The 25,094-nt window shown below is 43.8% G+C and overlaps 1 protein-coding gene across 5 annotated transcripts in view; it reads left to right on the top strand.

Moving 5' to 3' along the window:
* Positions 1–3,578: 3,578 nt before the first annotated feature.
* lmo3 (LIM domain only 3) overlaps positions 3,579–25,094 on the top strand; it is a 35,869-nt gene continuing 14,353 nt past the window's right edge. The window contains exons 1-2 of one of the 5 annotated variants that reach the window (XM_042079443.1): positions 3,579–4,023; positions 9,656–9,869. In XM_042079443.1, the coding sequence (XP_041935377.1) occupies positions 9,664–9,869 (206 nt within the window). In that variant the 5' untranslated portion in view covers positions 3,579–4,023; positions 9,656–9,663. Of the gene's footprint in view, positions 4,024–5,983; positions 6,325–6,904; positions 6,984–7,103; positions 7,374–9,310; positions 9,457–9,655; positions 9,870–25,094 lie in introns of those variants that run through there. The other 4 variants (XM_042079439.1, XM_042079441.1, XM_042079444.1 and 1 more) reach the window with 4 other exon arrangements.

The raw sequence follows: 25,094 nt of genomic DNA, 5'->3' as shown, positions 1-25,094 counted from the left end.
TAGGTTTCTATTGCGTGGTACAGCAGGTGGCTTGCTAGAGGGAAAATGAATATTTCAGAGATTTCTTTTTTCATATTTAGGGTTTTAATATTAACATATAACAGGGTGCCTTTCCCCCTCTCTTAACAATGCTCTCTGTCAATGAAGGAGGCATTGCCTTCAGATTTAAACATTCTTGTCTTGGATCTCATTCACAGCTTGAGCAAGTACACATTTTTAAATAAAAACTATCATTCAACATTTTGACAAAAGGGATCGTAGCTCATTAGAAGAGGCGATTTAGGCCATATAGATCTAATCAAATGTCTATCTATGCATCTATAAGCTAGAATAGCAAACACAAATCTCGCTGAAAGGTTTTGTGTGGCGGAAAAAAAGACAGTGGTGGCATTTTAAGCAGCACTATTTGACTGTCAACTGATGGTAGGCATAGCAATCAGGGATTGTCGACGAGAGATTAAAAGATATTTTCCTCTTCAGGCGGAGTAAATTGGTTTTGGATTAAGGCTGATTGATTGCCGCGGAGGTATACAGCAGTCTGTTTGAAATGCTCAGTTCTGAACACATAAGTAATTTCAGCAGAGCTACTCATGGAGATCACGGTGGATGGAATGGATAGATATTATGTAGCAGTTACCAGTATCACATCGCTCAAGGTTATCATTAAAGGCTTCCCAAAACATTCAAAGGTTCATCTTGTGGTTTTGAACAAAGTCTGTGGTTGTGTGTGTGTGTGTGTGTGTGTGTGTGTGTGTGTGTGTGTGTGTTTGTGTGTGTGTGTGTGTGTGTGTGTGTGTGTGTGTGTGTGTGTGTGTGTGTGTGTGTGTTTGTGAAATAGAGGCCTTTTGTGGAAAGTGGGATTTATCCATTAAACAAGAACATCTGTAACCTCCAAATGCCAATATGAAGAAGGTTCCATGTAAACACCTAAAGCATGCTGAGTTCATTTTTAAATAAGTCTAGGCCTTGTAAATTGTCTTTCCTTTTAAAATTCACACATCCATCAAATAAGCATTTTTGACAGAGACAATTATGTACACACTAGCATTCTCACGTGTAATACTAGCTCCTGTTCAGCCCTCTCCAGGAAGAAAGTGTTGCTTGTTATCATCTTGTTCAGATCAATAAACCCTAAAAATTTAATTATGAGCGCAGAAGAAATGGATCATTTCAATTCTCTCAAAGGTACATGTCAAGTTATCACTACAATTTTGTTTGTTTATTCATGTCTAAACACTCACTTCTTGGGTAGTATGGCTTTGTTGTGTCACTACACAAGATCAATTCAAACAGCATAATTCTGAGAAAAAGCAACTGTTGTATACACTGAACAACTGCTGACGGTTGTTGCCACTTATGATGAAGCGCATCTATTGCCAGTGCAATCTGATCACAAAATATCATCCATATCAGTAACTGATACCAGTCTAATGTAAAATGTTGTTACTTTTGTTTACTTTATAAGATCTGTTCATATTCCAGTTGTGTACCTCATTCATGCTGCCTTAGTGATTATGAATTTTTAGTCAGACAGGCTAAATTTAATGGGCTGCTTGGTAAGTATCTAACACCCCTGAAAAATATTCTCCACTAAAAGGCTCTCATTCACTCAATTCCATCTTCCAAAGAAACGTGCATGTAGTATTACCATTAGATATTGACCATCAACCCTGACATTGCTATACTCACTCTGTTGCAAGGCATTACAGCTCAGCAGGATATACGATTTCTTGGAGTGTCCCTGAGTATACATTCAGGAGGAAATTAATTGTCAGTTGAATTAAGTAATCTCTATCCGTTCTCAGTGGGCTAATGAGAATGGCCAATATCCGGTGGCCTGAACATCCTTTAAATTTGGAGGACTCCCCTCAGGCCTATTACTACGGTCATTCTTTAGACCCAGTTGGAGAGGGCCTCTGTAACTCACCACTCTTGCCTCTTTGCCATAGGCTACAATTGGCCTGTGGGGTAGGAGAAAAAAAAGAGATGAGAGAGAGAGAGAGAGAGAGAGAGAGAGAGAGAGAGAGAGAGAGACAGTTGTCATTAAAGCCATGCATCCTTTGACCCTACTTGAAGGTCATACACCTGAAGCACTTACTGAGTGTCTCTTTAAGGAGAAGCCCTGATGGTCGTTAGAGGAGTCACGTGTCTCTGGATCTCCCCTCCATCCTTCGGGGTGTGGGACTGCAGGAGGAACAGGGAGTAGGGCGAAGTTACCATTCCAGGAGTCCACTCTTGGAACCAAGGGTGGCAGAATGAGGGGTCAGGTGTGGGGAAGAGAATATGGAGGAGGCCCAAGAGCCTCTTTTAAATGTCAGAGCAGCCAGACAGAGGGGGAGAATCAGAGGGGGATAGATGTTAAGTCCTAAAACATGGCGTCACACCTGGAATGGCTGCACTGCGGTGAGGAACTGGTACTGATGCAGAAAGATGTGTCCCGAGGAAGACGGGGACAAACCTACAATACAGAATACACACAGAGATCAAAAGGACAAGAAATTCATATAGCTTCATCATAATATTTTTGTTTAAGTTATTGTTTCAGTGTTAGTCATGAAATGATTACATGTTTACAAATGTTCTTAGCACTCAGAATATCTTTCTAGGGTAAAATGACTGCTTCATCAAATCGTCAACTTTTGTCTACTGACGTTGACTTTGTAGACTGAAAGTGGCAAGCACATCGATCCGAGTAACTTTTTTTGACAATAACTTTAATACTTAATGCAAAACATCACCCTTTCCCCAAACTCCTCTCTGTTTAAAGATGGCAGGTAATGAAATGGGCCAAGAGTGGCACTGATTGGCATTCTAAAAGTTGTGCCATCACTCGTCATCCCATCCTCCCTCTGTCACTCTTCCTCAAAGTCTCTCCACCAGAGGAATTTTAAGATAAAAAGACATAAGGAAAGAAGAACCTCCCCAGACAGTTATTATCATTACAACCTTTTATCAAAAGTGCAAACCTATTTTCCCCACCCTCCATGTGTCTCAAGCTTTGCCCTCCCCTCTTTCTCAAGGTATTTCTATAGAGGAGAGAGAGGGGGAAAGAGAGAGAGAGAGAGAGAGAGAGAGAGAGAGAGAGAGAGAGAGAGAGAGACTGAGTTCTGTCAATGGGAGTGAGTGCACTACTAAGTCTGGCTTCACTACAAAGGTTAGCAGATCTGACTGTCAATACTGTCAGAGGAATGGAGTGTTTGGGAGGGGAGGGAGAGAAGGAGGTGGAGACATGGAGGTTAGGTGGTGGTGGGGGGGCAGGAGGGTTTGCTTTGAGAGAAAGAGATACTTTGATATTTCGGAATGTTAGAAGGGTGAATGTGGAGAACTGGAGGTTGGGGATCTAATTACCGGCCCATAATTGGGGGCTGGGGAATAGGTTGCCGTCCTCTCAACTCGCTGCAGATCAATTATGTTAAGAGAACATCTGTAAGTAGAGCTTAATGAGGTCCATTAGAGCAACATGCGCTGCCTTCCCTAACGGTGCTTGTCAGCTTCTTGGATGAGCTGGAGTGTGCTGCTAACTAGGGACCTGGTGGAGGTGCTTAAATAGGCGAGGAGGCGTGCGGCCGGCTCAGGTCTGTCTTGCTGCTCTGCCAGAGAGAACGGGGAGATTGAAGAAGAAACAGGTTTTTGTCGGGAGAGGGAGAGGACTCCTTTAGATCGAGAGTGAATCACAAATCCGCAAGAGGGAGTTCAACCGAGGCATATGGGGCTTGTCCCATTCAACTGATACTTCAAAATATAGACAGACACGTGTGACACCTACACGCGGCAACTTCCCTGGCAGACAGATTTTTAATAATAATATTTGACCAATTAATACAGCGTGTGTTATAAATATACTCCATTATAAGAGGATTGACGGACGCAATTTCATTTTTATCCAGACTGCATGGTCATACTACAATAAACTATGAACGCTCTGGTTTTATGTGACGTTCAATAAAACGGAACGAAGTGGCACAAAGAAGAGCCGTCGACAACTTTGGTCAGTTTCTGTCGTCCTCCTTCGCTACAGATAAGGTATGTAACAGATTTTTGTCTGGTGAACTGGAACGTGCTGTTCTAACTTTATATAGGCCTATTAGTGCAAGAGGTTTGTAAGGAGGGATTAAGTTGAGGTTTCCATTAAATGAATGCTCGCTGGATACTCTGCGGCTTAAGCGAGGATAGTAGACGAGGAAATAAGAGAAATAATGCTTAACTTCAATCCTCTCCCGGAAAGATTTCCTCCACAGAACCCGGTAATTAAACCCCTCATTTATTTTTACCAGAAAAGAAGAATTGCTGCACACCTTCCCCTTTGTGTTCCTCCTTTGGACTCGCAGCCAGAGCTCCTGTTATATTCCAGAGAGAGAGAGAGAGAGAGAGAGAGTGAGAGAGAGAATAATAACAAACAGCGGTGTCCTCGCATTAATGTTGTGCTTTTGTCGAAGTGTCAACGCACAGTTACTGCACTTCACCCTTTCGTCGCTGGACACTTTTTCATTCATCCAGTCATGTGACTATCATGGCATATGATAATGGCATCCTTTACCTCATCAAGTGTAATGTCTATTCCAGATATCCACGTCCACGGTGAATAATTTACGTGATAATGGCGTAAGATGAAATGTTGGCGTGGGTACAGGAAAAGAATGAAGTTCTCTCCTCTCCGTGTCTGCAGTAACCTATTCCAGGGTTTTTCTGTCTCTCTGTCTCTGTAAGACCCGCTAAAGCCTCTCCCCCGCAAATTGCCTGATTACGCAGATAGCCTGCTTTGAAATAATTCAATCCATGACAAAACCTAATTACTGGCAGGTAATACGCTGTCAGCTTTAATGCATCTCATCACTCATAATGGGAGAGAAGAGCATTTTATGACCCATCTCATTATCGCTGCATTTTAGGCAGAGAGTGATTGGCGTGAAGCCGCAAGCCAACTATTGACTATTCTCCAGCCGAACTGTCTCGCTGTATCAGAGCCCATCTTTTTCGCTCCTCTTCTTTCGCCAAACTTTTCTGGGTATCAGATTCAGTTTAGTGTTGGTGTAGATATATTCTTATATTTAAGTGGATATATTTCCCTATCCATATGTAGGCTATCTATATAATGTCCATCACCAAACACCTGTCTCTGTCCTTCTTTCCATTATTTCAGTCGTTCACTCTTTTGTTTCTTCTTAAACTCTTTTTGTTATCCTTTCCTTTTCTTTATGTAGGCCTATTCTCTTTTCTCTCCCACTTCATACCTTTCTCTAAAGCAGTCTTATTGTCTGAGATTCTTTCTTAGAATAAGTTGGTTAGGGGTTCTTTGTCCTGTTATCTCACAGAGACTTTGTCTACGTAACCTACAAGAGGAAGTTGAAACATTGAAGAGAAGCTCACATATATTTTTGTAATACAATTAACAAAGTGGTGTCTGAGGTAGACCTATGAAGACATTTTTGTGATTGAGTGGGAAAGGACGAATCCATTTTGTGAGCCATTTCACTTTGTGAAATTTCTACTTGTGTTGATGATCTGATGTAGGGACACCTGCAGGTAATATTCAATAGCAAGTTCAACACCAACTGCGTTTTAGGCATGTGGGCCGATGTGAATTTAATAATGGCCTTGTTATGATGTACTTTTGCTTCTAATGTGATCAGTACTAAACAAATAAAAAGGATCCTTTCAACCTCTCGTATCAAAAGATACCCTAGTGCCCATGTGTCCAAAATCAGCCATCGGGAGAGGCAAATGCGCATATCAGATTGACTGATTATATCTGTCAGTATTATTAAACTATAGCAAGGAATAGTTGCACATATTTCAGACACTCACAATCCCCATAAAGGATATCCTTGTCACGCCAACCCCTGATTTTATAGTTTTAACGCACTCGGCACAGGTCTCATTTGCGCGCGCGTCAGAGTGCCTGTTTCAGCGTGGCGGGCGCGCGCTCGCATGCCTGCGCACAGTTGCTGGATATGTTGGTAATGACCTTTTCCTCGTCGTGTAATGTCTCACTGGTGAGGGATTGAGTTTGAAGATAATAAAACGAGGCTTCACTGTTCTTCGCTCCTCAGTCACTCAATGGGCAAGTTGTTCTGCAGCTCTTCAGAATACCTACTAGGCTACTCCGACGACGCAGCAGTGCGGGCGAAAGGAACACCTGTAGCTTCTGGTGCGAACAACTCCTTGCACACAATCCTTGTGGACCTCATTATTTTCAACCTGAAGATCATACTGCTCTAACGCGCAATGTCAGTTTCTTGAACTTTAGCTTGCCAGGAATATAGTTGGCGTCTGCACCTCTGTGCCCGATTTGAAGTTAGTCCTTCTCATAACTTGGCAAAGAAGGTGAGTGGGTGCCTATAGCTTTTTCCCTGTTTGTAGAACTTGGTGATTTTGCATTTACCTTTGAATGGAAACGTAGTAGCATTGAGGAACTATGTAGTTTTGGTAAAGCATACATTTCTACACATCCTGCTAAGCTATGGTTTGTTTTAATGCATTTTTAATTGATTTACTGCTCTGTAGTGTGGCTTGTCTCATAACTGAATGGCATGAAATGGTTACGAACACTGATGTAAAAGGCACTGTTAAACTCCAATGTAACAGTATAACTTCGCTTGTGAAGAATCTCGGTCTATCCTTTAATTTGGTTGAAATGTCTGAAACATAGAAACGTATACGAATGCCTTGGTGTAATCATATACAATCGCGTATCAGTGTTCTTTTTAGTGATACTGTGCATTGGCTATGGGGTTCCTGTTTACTGGTTTTGATTCGGAAATCATTTCAAGACATCAAGTCTGATTTCCTTATTTCTTTTTTTTTTTTTCAAAATCGTCAGCTTGCTCGGTTAAACACGTGCCAGTCGTTTTAAATTGTTGTCCTCTTCCGCAAGTTGACTATTACCCCGTACTCTTATTACTGCCTGCACGTATCCACTGCTTGGAATAGCCTATGCGAGCTCGGAGGACGATAGGATTATAAGATTACGGCGCCGCGAAGGGGTAAGCATATGCCTTTGTCATCCGCTGTCATTTGTTCACCGCCACTCGCCAAAGCTGCGGCTGCTGCTCGATCTAATTTCATAGTCGAGCTCTGTTGTGACAAACGGCTTTAACGCCGTGTGGTGCTCTGCGATAGTGAGCAACAGCTCTCCCGTTCTAGCAGTGTGTTGTTGATTGGTGTTTTCTCTCTCTCTCATTTTAATTCTTTTTTATATGTGTGGCGAGGTGGATTGTTACTTCTAACAAAAGCGAAGCCACCCTCCGCGAGCGCGCATACAGCTGCTCACTTGATAACACTAACGGGGGATTTCGGCTTGTGGTTCCTCTTGTTGCAAGGTGGTTCGGTGACAGAAGCTGGTCAACAAATGCAGAAAAGGGAGAAAAGTTTCGGTAAGAGGCTCTTGTATGTTCTCTTATATAGAATTTGAACGTACCATTTGCGCTTTGATAGTGATATTGAGTTAGTGTGTTTCTACCGATGTGGTTGAATGTTTAGCCTACGGTATGGAAACACACAAGACTGAAGCTCCTGTTTTCACTCATAGTTCAGATGTTACATTTTCAGACAGTGTCATAGCCTACGTTGCATCGGACAGTTGATTTATTTCGCCATTTCTTTGGCTGCACTGTAGGCTATTCAGGCAATTTCCCGCTTGATGCATGGGTCAGTTTCCTTAAACGTCAAGGGACATGTGCCGTTATTTCCAGGCTTAGGATACGAGATGTTTTTTTTAGTTCGTCATCGCCTCGCAAGATGCCTCGAAAATTGGTTTGTCGGTGGCAAATCTTATTGGCCTTTACCGAGCACTATGCTACCATGGCAACAGTAATTAAACTGATAAGAGGGTGAAATGTCAGCATCCCGGGCTCGCGCAGCTGTGATGTAGGAAGGAGAAATCAAATTGGAAGCGTAGCTTACTCGGTGTTTTGCTTTCGTCGTATAAAGAATGCGTATAAGCCCTACCGCTTCCAAAAAACATCGCCCCTCTTGTCAAACAATACTGTTTAGAAGAGTGGAAATGTTGAAGTGAATGCATCTTTAACAAGGAGCCGAGAGAACGAGTCGTGCATCCGTAATTTGAAACCGATCAAGCTGTTTTTTTGGTGGCACAATCAGCCTCAATCTGATTGCAGCCCATAGAGAAACTCTTACTTCTGAAGGTAATGAGAATCTGACTTTGTTGTGTTAACCAGCCAAGTTGGGACAGCGCGGATGAGTGGCACTGAACAAGGACGTTCAGCGGAGGCAATCAGCCGTGCACTGCTCTTACAGTTCAATCTGGCCAATTAAAAGCTCAACAGTTGAAACACAACTGTTCAAAACAGTCTCCTTATTACCACAAACACTGTGACTAGGCTATAGAGTTATCTAGCGCTTGTCCTCGCGTTTTGATACACCATTTAGCTATTTTGAAGACGACCCATTCTGAACAAACACATAATAGTCAAAATAAAACCTTCTCATTGGGTCCTGCGAAAAGTAATGCGCTTGTTGAAACCATGGTGCTGTCTTGAATGCTTTCCCATCTCCAAACACTGTTGAAGATTACGACTTGGCTTTGTTAGGTCTTTTTTATTCATATTATGATGAGACCCCAGATAGTGGCCTGTTATCTGTCATTCATGTTTTGCAAGTAAATTATTTTTTTAAATCGACCCCCCAGAATATGCCATGAATTAATACAAAAGTTGTAGCCTATCACTTATTAATTAAGCCACCATGATAATTCTAACATCACTATCTAAGGCTATGCAACATCTGAGAGTATCATATTCCATATTGCTCTATCATAACAGATTAGAATTAAATAAATAATAGCAGATTTTCTTGTTCTAACTGAAGCATAATCTGTTCAAAGAGTAGAGTAGGCTATACCTCAGAGACACCATCAGGCTATAGAGAATCACAGAGGAACTACTTGCGCATGAAATTTCAGGGAGAAATGAAGTGAATTTGGATGACACTTCTAACCTTGGAACAACAGATGCACTGTGTCTAACAAGCACCTCACTATGTGATGCTTCCCAAATTAACGAACAGCGCGCCGCCTCGCTTTGCTGGGCCAGCTCTGCCGAATCAGGAGTATGTGTGATGGGGAGGAACTTTTTTTCTCTGTCAGGACAAAAGAGGTGCTGGAGCTGAGCTGTGCTTTGGGGGAGAGGGGTGGCTCCTCTTTGCTCTGTATGGAGGTAGAATACTAATTACTGGCCGGCTGCGTTGGCTCACATTGTTCGCCCTGTTGCCTAACAAAACCCTTTCATGGCCTGTGTTGGACGTCACAATTGGTTGCCCGCCTTAAGAAAGCTTCTCACAGCCTCTCCCTGAAAGAGTGCAATGTCCTGAAAGGGGAGAGCAATGTCCTGAAAGGGGGAAGATGAAAGAGGAAGTTACAGTTCGATAGAACGCCGCTCTCCGCTAAACACATTTTAAACCCACGCAACATTTGTGAGATGAGTGTCCTCGGTTTGTAAAGTATGTTTTTTTTTTCTCTCTTGTCATGATTTTCCCTTCAACAAATATTCCACTGTTCAGAAGGTCTTTTCAACAATACTTTTATTGTGTATTGTCTGCTTTCGCTTGCTGTCGATGTGGTTTAGTTTTAACAATGTTAAAAATATTAGTTACAAATCTCTCTGGTTTGATCATTTCCCTCCATTCCTCCATCCGACAGGTATACAAATGCTCTCCGTTCAGCCGGACACCAAGCCAAAGGGCTGCGCCGGCTGCAACCGGAAGATCAAGGACCGCTACCTGCTGAAGGCCCTGGACAAGTACTGGCATGAGGACTGCCTGAAATGCGCCTGCTGCGACTGCCGGCTTGGCGAGGTGGGCTCCACACTGTACACCAAAGCCAACCTCATCCTCTGCCGGCGTGACTACCTCCGGTAAGACCAGCCTTGCCAATACCTGTCGTTTACCTGCACAAGTTTGGCCCCAGTGTGATGCAAAAATGTATTAGTGTCTGTGTGTGAATCTAGTCAGTGAAAAAAACCCACTAAGCCAGTCTTGTCATTGTGCATGGACATGCAATTACCTTAGTTATTCATTTCAAATCTACCTTATATGTCACAAAGAATTGGTCACCCTCGGGTTTGTCATAACTCTCCTCTATGAAAACACTAAACTGACTGAAACACATCTAAGAAGTTTCATGCCACTGTCAACCTGGGGTTCTGACCTGGCTGGCGAGGCGATCTGAAAGACCACTCACTACTCTGAGAGGAAGCTTTTGTAGGCAGCCCCTTGTCTCTCTGTGATGTTTGAGATCCTCAGCTCTTCACAGTCGGGCCGGCCAGCAGGGTGTCTTTTATGAGCTCATAAACAACGTTGTTATTTGTGGGCTCTCGCCGACTGCTTTGAGGCTGGTCTCATCAGCACATTCAAATGTGGAGGGCAGGCCATTGTTTTGCTGAGGACCACCCGGCACTTTCTCTGTGGCCCTTCACCCTCCATGAAGCACTGCATTCCAAGGCCTTACCTCAGCTGTGTGGGTGGAGACCTCCCCACATCAGTGCCGGGGCCTTTGCCTCCTCTATTAATTTAATGTTGTACCATCTTAGAAATGACACAAAGGTGACTCACACGAGTGTCTTGTCTATCATTTTTAATAACTCACGGCATGATAACACATCCTCTTTAGTTCCCCATCTGCGTAGATGTGTGGAGGTCGTGGCCATTATAATGCATCACTGTTGTTGGAAAGCCGCACAGTAGTTGGCATTCACCGCGTTCAACAGGCAGAGTGAGATGCCTTTCAGGATACAGCCGAGTCCCTGAGCAGGCTACCTGTTGTTAGGATGTGGGCAAGATAGCGGTCTGTGTGGTTATAACTCATGGCCTGTCGCTCACCAGTGTGGCCCCACAGAGCATGCTCATGTGCGAGGGAACATGTATGTGGATGAGCTCAGTGTGCCACTGCGGGGAGTTTTGGAGGCCTTGTAAACACACAAGGCGGCGGGTGCTTTGAAATGGCACAGTTCATTTAATTTCCGCACTGGGGATGAGAGTCTCCATTAGACGCAGTACACAAACAGGCTTTGGGGAGACGTGGCTGTGAAGTACTGCCAGAGGGCATGGAGAGAGAGAGATTACCATCCGACAGTACGGCTTATTGACTGGGCCTGGCAAAAAAGAAAATGCTTCCCTATTCACACACAGTCGCTTGCATTTATTTAAAGAGAGACACAGTTAATATATACATCAAATATGACAACATGTCCAGGGAAATGCATTCTGTACATCAGCTGTGGTGTATGACCCTCAGCTTGTCTTTTCTCTCCTGCTACAAGATGTACTATATTTACTGGCTCGTAAATTAAGAGCACAATGGCACATTCGAGCAGCGACGCTCCTCGCGAGTGGTCTGAGTGGTATCGAACTCATAAGGTGCATCCTTCATTCCTTATATTAGTTTTTGTTTGTACGGTGTGATTCACCCCTATAAATCAAAAGCGAGTGTGCTTCTGTTTGTGTAGCCAAACAGGGCGCAAGAGAGGGCCCAATTGCACCGTGTTATTCTCTCATCTTCAGAGTTCAAGGTGACTGAATTGATTTGATGCCTGCTATCACGCGAGTGGCCCGCCGTGAATGCAGCCTGACATCCCCTCACTGTCGGCTAATGAATGGCAAATATAGCAAGCCCCCAGTCTCCTCACATCTGATACGTCGCACAACAAAGCCAAGCAGGCTCCATCACAGAGGCAATCAATGGCCACCCTTGCAAAGCACACCTTTTCACAAACAACCCATTTGGCTCTGGTCTCCACTTTGGGGGGTTTGTTATTTTGTTAAGTTTAACTGGTTAAAAGATTTGAGGCTGAAGGAAAGAGTGGAAGGAGGAAAAAGAGATGGGGGGATGAATGCAATGCTTACTCCCAATTTTGTGTTCCATTTGAAAGATTCTATTTAAAAGTAAATTATTCTAGGCTTTATTATACAGCCCCCCCTCGTAGAGAATCAATCCCATCCTGCTTAGCAGTGTGGCATGTTATTAGGGCTGACATAACCAGGGTTAATAGAATTCCGCAGGGGTCTACAACCATGAGCGATGTGATCCCACCAGCTGAGAAATAATAATCCCTATCGTAACACATACACACACACACATAAAAAATGGAATAAGGACAAAATACTGATTTCTGGCTACACAGACCTTTTATACTGGTTTACTATGAACAAATATTGTGTTTGAAGTGGGGGGAGATTTTGTTTGGTCTAGAGAAAATGGTCAATATGCATGCATCGAATTGGGACGGTGATTACTAGGCGAGGGTTGTTTTATCTTGTGTTACATGAATCCTCTGTTGCACTCAAAACATAGGTGAATGTTTTGGGAGCGCTCTATCAACAAATGATTCTTTTGATACTCCCTCTGACGCCTGCATTGATGATAATGGTAATAACCGCTGTAGCAGTTTATATGCTGATGTGCTTGCATTTTCGGCGGTAAGCGATAAGGTTAAAAGGCCTGACAAAAAAGGGAGTGACACATTCAAGTTAGGAAGCCAGGGGAAAAGCGAATAGTGTCACAGCCCACAGAGAGTCTCCGCCGACAACACAGCCAACCACCAAGGCCAGAAAGCAAGGCGGGGAGAAAGCTGCTGGGCATCAGTTAATGGAAAACTGTAAATTTCAGGCATCCATTTTAAAGACAGCACAGGGAGGCCACTTATTTATTTATCTATCTATTCATTCATTTTTTTTTAATCCAACTTCAATTTTCCTCTACAGTGGTTTTACTTAGATTGTAAATGCAAGCAAGCTCACACAGCCGTCAACATGCCTGGATTTATTACCGTTTTGGAAAGCTGGCTATCGGTGAGAGATAACCAACATGTAAAGCATGGTTTGGTTGTAATAACTTCTATTTCTCCCACTTTCTCATTCAGAAACAGCTTTGTGGTCCACATCCACCAGGCACAGTATAAACCCATGGAAATGAGCCTTGAAAATATCATTCATCTTTTTTGCATTTGCATCCGACATGTTGTCAGTAACGTCCAGTGTGTATTCATCTATTTGTCACAAAGTTTCCAAAGTTTCTCTGCGTTGTTGATAAATGAAGTAATTGATGTAATGTATGTCTGATGTTCTATTTGTTTAGCGTTGGAAAAAATGTATTTGTTAATGTGAATGTGAATTTGTTAAAGCAAAAAAAAAAACCTTTAGGGGAAATCGCAATGTTTCATAGTAGGGGTATATATACCTGGTGAGTGATAGGTTGAGTACTAATAAAAGTTGAAGGTAGAATGGAAGTCTTATAAAAGCATATTAAAAGTATTGCCAGCAGTCTGACAGTATGCTTTGATGTAATGAAATGCTGGTCTGTGAACCGTTGCCCTTGAGAGACATGGGCACATAAAATAACATTTGGAACTTTGCCAAGACACTGACACAATCCTGTAAAAATGCATCACATTAGTTGCAAGATTAGGCCACATTTGTGAAGAATACAGTATTATTATAATCAGACATTTTGAGTCTTATTCTAATATAGGCAGTGACAAGTTAATATTGCTCAGACATTTAAGTATTTTTAAATTAAGTAATTTGAGTTTTTTTATTTTGTCATGACAATTCCCCAGCCCAGTGCAGCCATTTAATGTCTTCAAGTGCATGATTGATCATTTGAAAAAGCAGAAGCTCCTCCGAAATCACACATTTGCTGACACAAGTAACCTGAGCATCGGGGCAATGCAAAAAAACAACAACAGAGCTGGCAGGCAGGGGTGGGGTGGGGTGGGGTGGTGGAGTGTATCTCTGTGGAGACTGGTGCAGTAAAGCCCAGTGTACTTTGTCATGGGCTCTCCTCCAAGTGTCTCTGCTGGCTGAAAGATTGAGGCCAACTCCTCGCCTAATGACCAGTGCAGATGTTCACATGTAGCACAGGGCTCGCCGGGCGCACGCCACTGTTGCACTGAAGGGCATCGGAGAGACGCCGCGCCTCAGACAGCCTGTACGCAGTCCCTCTGACCGCACCACGGGGCTCTCCTCCCTGTGTAAGCACGCTCTCTCTCTCACACACACACACACACACACACACACACACACACACACACATAGACTTTTGTCGGTTGTCAAACTCACAAAAGCCAGAGTGTTTGGAGTGAGCTGTGAGGATGTGTACATGAAGTTCAGATAGGATCAGTGAGTTTTATGGACACTGATTGTATATCACACAGTGTTTGGGCATAAATCTCTTATTGATGAAAGGCCAGTAAAGCTGCAGCGAATGGCAGATATCAATCAATATTCCATGGAGTGTGGGTTACGAATAGAAGGCTTAGAGGTACAAACTCGGGCAAAAGATCTCAGTACTTGGGAAATAATTACTTGTGGGCATTGGTGTTCCTATACTTTCTCTCGTGTTTGGGCTTGTAAATATTACATCAAAATTTGATCAATAGTTTGACGAGTGCTAACCTCTGGACCCTGGATAGAAACTGTAGAGAAGAATCCGTTGCAGAATTTGAAGAAACTTTCTTTTGTGGCAATGTGTGAAAATAAATTGATTCTAATGCATAAAGTATGCCATGCATATATTGTTGTAGTTTAGTCTAAAACCCGAGGTTAAGGTTTAAGGTTTTGAGCTTGTTGTTTGGAGTATGTCTCCAGTATTGCTCTGTCTGTGATTTAATATTGAGCTCTCAAGGGGCAGGTTTGCAAGGTCAACTTGAGCACATATGGAGAAGGGAAGATAATGCTGTCTTCAGCGTGCAGTAGGTGCACCTGTGGCCTAATTGCATATTTCTTGGTAAAGAATGTTCCTCTTGTGAAGGTGACAAAGGGCACTGTGCAAGCGAATGCCACTAGCTGTACTGGCTTTGTGTGCATCATAAGCTCCTGTTTGTGTGTTAGTTTCCCTAGTTATGGGTATATGTAAACCTCTTTTCTCTATTTTACGGTTTGTTTTGTACCCATGAATGTTCTGTAGCTTCATTGTGTACACGGGCAAGCCATTGCAGGAATTGTTGACACATTAGAAAGGTATTTAGACCTTTTCTTCTCTCTCTGCAGGACAGACGCCAGTCTTTGTGCTGAGGTTGTCCAATTAAATAGCATACTTACCCCTGGGTTGTGTGAGACATACCCAGTGGCATTCAGTGTCGTTTAAATGGCTCTTATTGGTGCAATTACACAAAGTGGAGTCAGGCTGGAGACGCAGGCGCTTCAGGAGGAAGAGATCCGCGAGGAGCGGCCTTCGACGAGGATCAGAGGCTCTGGCCGTGTGGATTCAGCTGGCACGCCACGGCATTGAGCCTGGCTCGCATCCTGTCTCTGCGGCACTTGTTACAATAGAACACTTATCCTGCACAAAGAGTTCTCCCGCCGAAGGTTTTAGAGGGGCTTGAGGTGTATGGTGCACCACCCTGATCTCCTGTGTCTCATTAGATAGCCTCCTCATCCCCCCCCCCCACCCCCACACCCTTTTCTCTTGTCCAGACTTCTATTGGCTCTCAAGGACATTCATCTGACCACTTTGATGATGTCACATTGTGTGCCGATGCCTGGTGTGCTAGTTGGAACTCACCTGAAAAAAGAGAGCTGAAACGGCGATTGGGCCAGGCAGAAGCCAGGACTCTCTGAGACAAAAGTTTAAACTAATTTGAGTCAGCTGGAAACCAGTTGTTTTAAAAAACAGTTAATTGTGCTTCATGAGGAAAACTCGGCGAAGTTTCTGTGCACCCCCCCCCCCCCCCCCCTGCTCCGTGTTTGTTTGGGCGTTATTATTCTTCCCCCTCCGGCTGCGTGTGATTCTGTCCCCCCGGAGCCTCCAGGGGTGAGCACGCTAGTGTGTGTGTGTGTGTGTGTGTGTGTGTGTGTAGCTGTGCAGCGGTCTCCTCACCACAAGGTGAACTACTCCCCGCTGTGCCTTATTATTAATAACTGTCAGCCAGAGGGGGTCACCCACAACAACTCCTTGAAAAGTACCCAGGGTGAGGCAAGTAGGCCGCAGCTGGACGCCTTGTAAAACAATACTCTCCCCCTCCCCCCACTTCCCCCGAGGACCGGTGCTTAAGGCAAGAATAATGCATGGGAGAGATTGAGAAGAAGTGCAGCGCCATTTTTTTGCCGGTGAAAAATTAAGATGTCACCACCTGGTGCTGTTAAGCATACCTTTTTGCTATAGTACACAGAGGACGTCTATGAGAAGGGAAATTGTGCAGAGGTTGTGACTATCTCCTCCTTTCCCACATTTCTTGTAGTCTCTCTACCCTTGTCAAAGACCATTGCTGTCACGGTGATGTTTAATGTAAATGTGATGTTATGTGAGGCCATTCATGCCAACTAAGGCAGAGAATTTTATAAAAACCATTGACTCATGCTGTTGAAGTATCGGTGTACATTTGAGTGAATGCAACTTATATAACATCCCTCTAAAAATGGATGTGAAACAAAGATAGAGCTGGAGTATTCAGGCAGTGAGCAGGGCTAGGAGTGCTAACTTTGCAGATCTCCAACCGACATTTCAAAATGCTGAAAACACATTTAGGAAAATAGAGTCACTGCTGTCACTTCCTGAGTGATTGCTTTGATCAGGTCAACATAATTCCAAACAAGTCTTTTACCTGTCTAAATACATCTCTACACCTCCAACACCAGGCCTAATCCAGGAGGCTTCCATTTAAATAAATGTTATTACTGACGTGAGGGAGGGGGAAAGTGACAGCAATTTATTCCTCATAACATCCCTCCCCAGTGCTTGCCGTTTGAATGCATTACAAATCCTGCTTTAATTTTCTCTGGTGTACCACACGGACATCCAGATACATCACTCCAATCGCTCCAAATGAAATTGGTTTCGCGGGGGTCAGAGTTCAGCGAGTTTGTCTGTGTTATGATTTCCATCTAATCTGGGGGAGGAATATAAAAGTCTAATCCTCTGTACCTTTCACAGCCCCTGTTACATTCTCCAGAGTGTGTGTTTGTGTGTGTGTGTGTGTGTGTGTGTGCAAGCGGCTCTGAAAAAGCAGTTTTTCTGGGCCTATTTGTTTTGTGGATTTATGGGAAGTGAAATGTCGGATGGCTCGGGCTGTGCCACGCGTGGGCAGACTCCATGAGTCCAGGGCTAGATTAAATGTCAACTTTGACCCTGTTGCTGATCAGAAACAGCCACCCAGGGGGTAGTGATGGGTTTGATTCTGTGCTAAGCAGAAAATGTGTCTTTGGCAGTCTGGATTTATAGCCGTTGACAAGCTATGGTTAAGTAAATATGTGTATCATACTATTCTATGCTATTCTCTTCTATGCTACTCTATGTAAATTATCTTTGACATACAGGCAAACAGAAAAAAATATATAACTTTAATCACTGAGGGTAATTGATGTATATTTGTTATTATTCTTAATTGACCACCAATTAATCATTAGAAGCTGAAGTCATTCAGACATGAGTGTGTCCATTCAGTTGCACCACGAATAGCTTATTTGACTCAGTTGACAGAGTCGCTTGATATTATATATATGTGTACAGTATAGCTTTCACATACCATGTGGACTTCACACCAGGCAGGTACCGGTACATGGTGTGTTGACTTTTTGTTCCCTCCACCTGCAGAGTGTCATACTATCTATCACCATTGCAGCGTTGGAGGTACCTGTGTTTGTGCAACCCTGCTATTTCTGCCTGTTATTGTTGCTCTATTGATTTTTGCCCATCATACTTTTTGCAGAGTTACATAATTCTCTCTGAGGTCTGAAGTCTTTCAACAAGCAAACAGAGATGTGCAATATATAAAGAGGAAAAATAGATGATACATGCCGTGTACAGCCTCACAAATAGCTAGATTGAGCTCTATCATGTGGTGTTCTATGAGGCGTGGCATATTTATCTGTGTGCTGTATGTCCCTGACCATTTTTATCTGCTAATGATAGCATGAAGCAAGTCTAGAGAAGCCCAACCAACTTCAATTGTGATGTTTGTCAGTAATTAAATTTGTCTAGGTTACTTAATTTCATTTGTAAATAATATAATTGCAATGATTGTGGACAACATTGAAATGGAACGTTTTTGGCACAAGTGGCAGTTTTAAACATGATGAACATTGTAAGGTGAATGTAAGTATCAAAATAATGTTTGAGGCATTAATAGCTTTTAGATAGCCCTAAGGGATCTTCCCTCCTCAATTTTCATTTAATTTCCAGAAACTGTAGCTAAACTAATGATGGAATTAAATCCAGCACCTGCTGACTAGCTCAAAGGGGTGATCATTTTTGTACTCTTTCAAACTAAATTTAACTTTCACCGGCAGACATTTATGTGGATTCCTCTTTCTCTGCTCCTAACCATTAAATATCCTCACTCCTCAGAGATTAACCTTTATGCCCTTAATAAACGGTCTATATTGACATCAAAGGAATGACGCAAGGCCTTCTGGGAAGGGATCCTGGGGCCTCCTGAAAGAGCCCAGGCCCATCTCTGCTACTTCAGGAGTGGTAATCGGGCCTGGCCGTATGGAAATCATTCTCCTCTTTGTCTTTTTAATTAAACCGGAGTGCAGTTTGGAGGCGATTTGACCTTTCTCAGCCCCTCTTTGTGGGCAGAGCCGCAGGTCATTTCCATGCATATATTACCACCATTTTTACCCCTCTCCCTGCCTGGCCAGCAGTGATCCATCAGGCCTTGCAGATTAGGCCGAGGTGAGGTTCAGGCGGATTGGCCACATTTTATCTGCGGCAGGTTAAGTTTGCCAGGGAGGATGAAGTGTAACACTCCAGACAGGTGTAAGTCTCAGTTTGGGTAGCATAGCCAAAAGTAATGTCCACATACTATAGTGCAAATTCACAGGCTTTGTTATGTGACATCTGGTATGTGAGTGCTTACACTTGCAGACCAGTATTGATTACTGTGATCTTGTGGAGTTACCGGTAGCTTGTTTGTGGAATTTTAATACATTCTGTATTCATCAAAATTGTGAAAATGTATTGCGTTCATTCAAAACGTTTTTCAGTGAAAATGAGCATTGAGCTGCTTTGCTGATTTTTCTGTGGCAGAGACCTGAATATATAAGATGCTCCAGCTTTTTAAATGTCTGTGTCACAATCACTCTGCCATCCCCCCTGCTGTGAAACCCTTTGTAGGGCTTTTCTGTGCCGTGTGGTGTGTGTGTTCTAATTGAAAACGCCGGGCTGCTGTCTGTGAGGCCTAGAGAGAGCGCCGCATCCCCAGCCTCGCCTGGCACGGGCCGCGGGGTGAGGTGCCACCGCATACTTGGCTCCCGTGCGTGCTCTGCAGGCATGCGCGAGCGCGATAACCAGCCCTGCTGTTTGACACACAGAGATATGCGGCCCCCCCTGCTGCCCCGGGGGGCCTTGGCAGACACCGATCTGTTTTGTTTTGCCGAGCCGCACATTTGGAACTAGCCCCTGTTTCGCCTCTGAATGGAGCCGGAACTCTGGAGCTTTCCAGAAAAAAAGAGGCTCCCAGTCCGCGCCCCCAGCCCCCTCCCCATGCTGGCCGCCAAAAACATCTCCCTCCTCACCTGTGATAAAGCTACAGACCCACACCTGGAAGCAGAAACTGGGAACCCAGCTTGTACCCCAAGGGGAAGGGTATAAGGTTTTTTTTTATATATATATATATTTTATTCTTTTTTTTTCTCCAAACAAAGCTTCACTTTCTCTGCCCAAAACCTTTTAAACTATTGATGCTGAATCACTTGGAGTAACAAAAGAAGACGGTGTTGTGTTTGAATCAAATGGCGCCATACATGATTCATCTGTCCTGCTGGAACATCCAAAATGCTGGAGGTTTTTTTGCCTTAAAGGAAGACAGTGTGGAGGAAGAGAATGGCTGAGAGCGCTAGCCAGCCCCCTTCTCCCAGGACTCTCTCCACTCCTGCGTCTTGACCTTTCACCTGTAGTGCTTGGCCTCTTTATGATGGTAAATGTAAAGTTCAGTAACGGCATAAACCATCTGCAAGAGCAGGTTGAAAGGCTCCGCTTGATCCCGGGAGAGCGGCTGCGCTATATAGTGCCTTGTAAGCACTGCCTGGTTTCATGAACTGCAGTGTTGTCAGCCTTTTAGCACAAGTGCTGGGCCGATGGCTAAAGGGGGCCAGGTGGAATAGCACTGCATCAGCACGCTGGGTGACTGGTGCCATCATCACATGTCCACATGTTCAGCTACCAACACAGAGCTGAGGGTTGACACAAAAGCATTGTAAGTTGTGATTTTCAGTTAAATGATGAAAACACCTCGCCTCTGTTTAAACTGAGCTTACAAAAACACAAATAATAGTGGTGTTGTAAAAGCAGACAAATACAGATGTGTAGGATTTTTTTGTGGAATTGAAAATCTTTGGTTTGCACTCAGACACAACACAAACACATCTGGACTCTTAGCTTACTTTTAGCTCTTATTTTGTGAACTAGTGTGGGATGGAACCACACAATTGCTATGTTTTGTCAATACTGTCAGGCTTCTTCAAAGAAGATAAATACACATTGATGTATGCCTACAATCCTTAGATAGATTCACACTCAGGGCCTGTCCACACGGAGACGCTTTTTAGGTTAAACGCAGAGGTTTTGCTTCGTCTTGGCCGAGCGTCCAAACGAATCCTGTAAACGCACTGCCCGAACCCGCACTTTTCTGAAACCTGGTCCCAGAGTGGAGAAATCTGAAACCGTAGCCCGTTTGAATTCGTTTAGACAGCGAAACCGCACATCCTGCTTGCGTATCGATGATGTCATCGCCACACCTCAGCTGCCCTGGACTTGCACTTATAGTATTGCCTAACAATACTAGTTTTCATACATGACATTACCTACGATTACACTCCGTTAAGATAAATATCACAACTGATGCTGTGCAGCGCCGATAGCTTATGACTTGGTGGACTGAACACTGTTTTTCCCGGTGTTTTTTTATGCATTCTAGCTACTGTCAGTGACGTGAGAGAACTTAAGTTATTAGGAAAGTGCGGTGTAAGTTTAGGCTACATTAATTTGTGTGTAGTGCCAGTGTCATTCATTTATTTTACATGTCTTACAACATATATACATGCATTCACAGTCGAGTGAAATCAGATATAAGCATACAAAGACGCTTAGAACTCACGTTAAGCCGATGGTAGCACACTGAATGCGAATGCACGATTTGATGCAGGCAAAAGTATTGACTGTTACTAACGAAGGTTTTATAGCAATATTATAAATGTGGCGACAGAATAGCCTAGAACTTGGGTAAGCCTTGCGTTTAGTAGCCTAATTGCGGTGATAGCCAAAACTAATGTGAATCACGGACTATCCTACAACCAAAGAAAGTAAAGGTGATTAGTAGGCCTACCTGCGTTAGCCAAATAAAGGACGGGACTGCACCCCTTCACAAACCGTAAAATAAAGTTTATTAGTTTTACAGTTGGCTACAGTTGACAGTTCACCATCAGTCCACACAAACAATTCTGGTTTCCTTGCACTAGCCATTTCGCCGTAGCCTATTCTGTCTGTTTTTAAAGCGTAAGTTTTGCAAGTTTTGGTGAATTTCTGTAAAGACACAGTGCCACCTATAGGCCTGGGGTATGAAGTAACGTGTTGAGTCGTGTTGAGATGGATCCGTTTGGACACAAATATTCTTGATACGGTTCCAGGGAAGACGGAGGAAAAAAAGATCGGTTTGGTACGTGTGGACTAGGCCTCAGTTTGATGTGCTTTTTGTTGTGGTGTTGGGTCCCCAATGGGGTGTTAGATCTTCAAAAAGGTGTACCTGTACAGTTAACATTTAAAATACTGACCTGCACCAAATCAGCATAAATGTTCAGTTTGACTTCTCCATTGTAGTCCATAGTGTATTGGGGATACATGCCAACATTTCAATAGGAATTATTGTATACATTGTCTAAGCCGGAATACATAGAAAGAAAGAAAATGCTATGTTTGCCATGACAATGTGGCCTGAATTTGATGAGGAAGTTTGCCAGAGATGCTGCCGGTTACTGGTGTGGCATTATGCATGCAGTAGTCATGTTCAGGCCCCCAGCCCTAACGAGGCCTACCGCGGCTCCAGCGCCCATCAATCAGGCCCGTCGCTCTTTGTCTCCCCGCGTGACTGGCAGCTCCCCGCACTTCATCAGGGCCGCCGCGCGGCCGTCAGCCCCACTCACCGGCAATTAGCCGGGGCTACCATGTGAGGAGGGGAGGGCGGGACATAGGTCCTCCGTCACACCCGTAAGCCTAATGAGGCCCTTATGGAGATGAAGTGGGGGTGTATGGGACGTGTAGGCAGGAGCCGCCCCCCCCCCCACTCAGGGTAGAGGGGCATGGGGTAGGGATGGGGGCAAGCGAATGGGGGGGGGGGACTAGAGGATGGGGTTGAGGTGGTGGGGGAGGGGCTCCAGATGGCAATTGGTCAATGTCAGGGCCGTTTATGGAGGCTGGATTTGGATAGGTTACGCAGTGCAGCGAAGCCCCCCGCCACTCAGTCCCTGAGCGACTTCTCAATTAGTGTGCGGCCTAGCGGAACTGCTAGACACCACTGCATGCTCCCCATCTCCCCACACAGCCTGCTCTTTGGAAGGCCAGAGAGATCTCTCAGATCATCAAATTCTTATGGGCTATTTCTGATCTGTTTTGAGTATGTAATATGTAGGACCTCCCGCCGTACACTCACTTGACTATACTGTAACACAGCATAGCTGCTCGAAAGACATCTCTGACCACCCTATCAATGACAGCCAAGATTGGCTTGAAGTTGCCTGGCAACACATAGATAGATAGATAGATAGATAGATACTTTATTGATCCCCAGGGGAAATTCAAGAAATTCATAAGCACATACTATTTCATTTTCAATACATCATTTAAATGCATTATAAAAGATGCAATTTTATCATGACTCTAATGGTCTCAGAAAATAATAATGAAAAAGAAAAACACTTCATTGCGTCACAAAGCCGAGTGGGCGGCTGCGGTGCTTGTGCTGCGTCTGTGTAAAATGAGATGTAAATGCGGCCATTTTACCGCCCTGATTTATTCATGAGGAAACCCAAGAAAAGAGGAACATGCAAATGAGATGTGTCGGCTTTGCCCTTGGCCCAGGCACACTAACAAACAAGTCAGTCTCACCCAAGAAATTAACAAGTTTATTAAGCCACACCTGACAATGAGCCTGTCAACTGCCAGGTAAGACTCTCCTGAATGACTATTTATCTGCTGTCAAGAGAGCTAGCCCAGACAAAACAGACAGTTTGTTAAATCCACATCAAAATACTGTAATGTCTGCCATTCTGAAAGAAATATATAAACAAGCCGGCGAAACCATCTGTGCTCCTCGCTCTGAAGTTATTAAATTAGATGGCATTGTTCTGAAGGAAGCCTGCTGAGGCCCGTATAAAACGGATTGTCAGATGCATGGGAAATGCATGGAGACTCAGGTTGGGATCTATTGGAGGTCCTATTATTCGGCTGCCATCAAATCTATAATTCAGGATGTGAAGTGAGAGGGGTTAGGAGGGCTGGAAGTAATCAATGTACACCCAAACTCATGCCTGGTCCCTTCATTAAATCTCCTCAGCCCAGGAAAATGAGGCCATGGGATTAGTCCAGTATAGTGCCTGGATGGATATCTCTCGCCTTCTCTCTCTCTCTCTCTCTCTCTCCTCTTTATGTTTGAACATTTCTGACTGTCTGGATGTGTGAGTGTTTATGTATTTGTGTCTGTGTGTATTTTGCTTTATGTAATGTGTTTGTATGTGTATGTGCGCTGTGTTTATGTGCATGTGTGTGTGTGTGTGAGGGCACTGGGCTCGCCTGAGAGAGAGAGCGAGAGTGAGAGATTGAGAGAGGAGCCAGGACCGGCTGCTAAAGCTGCAGCATTGATTGTGCAGAATCTCCGACACTTTTCCATACTCTTTTAATCTCTCTGAAATGCTAAAGAGGCAATCAAAGGGATCGTCGGCATTCACGTCAAAGCTCCAGCCGTCTGTACAAGTCAGGCCCGGTGATTTCTCAGCCCAGCTCCTCCGCATTAAGGAAGCCCTGATCAATCATCTACAGGCTGCACTGAGAGAGAGCCGCATGAGGCGCACCAACACAATTTCCCTCTTTTTCATGCAAAAGGCCAGTGCTGATTGATTGGTTGCTTTGCTGCTGCTGAGAGAGACAACATTCAGTAAACCGACTTCGGTTAAGAAGGAAAGCAGGGCGAGATGCTCATCGGCTGACCATTACATTTCCATCCCTCCATCTCATTTATTTTTAGGTTTTATGTGCTGGTCAAGGTCTCGATGCCTACCCAGCATTACGAAATACTGCACATGCACAAATGTGAACATAGCCACAACGGCAGAAATGCATTCTTACATCAAAATGATCCAGATTTCGTCATGTGCACAGAATGTAAAAACTCAGCCAAGATGATATAATATCACTTTGCCTTTTCAAAGGTAGTAGCACACCAAGTGAACTAAACTGTTTAACTAGTCTCTTAGTGAATTTCTGTAAACACAGTTGATTATGAGAATGAAGATGGGGAGGTAAAAGAAGCAGGCATTGGTTCAACATTGGTTCCTTATTGGCAGCAATGGTTTCTTATTATTCCGAACACAGCCTATAAACCCTTTCAAGAGAGTTCCATTATCAGTTACATAGTTGGCCCCACAAGGCTTCCGTTTTAACATTCCATATGTTATCTTAATGCAGAGGAAGTAGATTGGGAACCAAATAGAACGTTTAAGCATTGTTTTTGTTTTTATTGTTGAAAGGGTCTATAAGAGCTACGGCCCCATAGGACTAGACCTTAAACCCATTAAATACAGTGCTGTAGGTTATATGAGTGGCTCTCTCAGTAAGGGGTATGTATAGATATACTGTGCTATAAGTGAAAAATAACATTTAGTACCTAGAGATGATACAGTATGTCCATCTAAAGCCATGAAAGACATAAAGATTAATTGAGCCAATACATAGAAAACTCTGGAATGTCTTCTCAGATGAATAACAGAGTTGTTGCAGTGGTCTGGTTGCAGGGCCTGTTCTTCACACTTGCACATTTGGATTTGATTAGATCCACTTCTTTTGTATGTTCTCATAATTGGCTGCTCTTGGTTCATTCATTAGAGACTCTTCCACTGTGAGACTTGGTTAGTGAGATCATTTTGTCTGATTTTCC

The sequence above is a fragment of the Alosa sapidissima genome, chromosome 22 (assembly GCF_018492685.1).
Source record: "Alosa sapidissima isolate fAloSap1 chromosome 22, fAloSap1.pri, whole genome shotgun sequence".
Classification (NCBI taxonomy): Eukaryota; Metazoa; Chordata; class Actinopteri; order Clupeiformes; family Clupeidae; genus Alosa; species Alosa sapidissima.
This window is presented reverse-complemented; position numbering and strand designations above follow the sequence as displayed.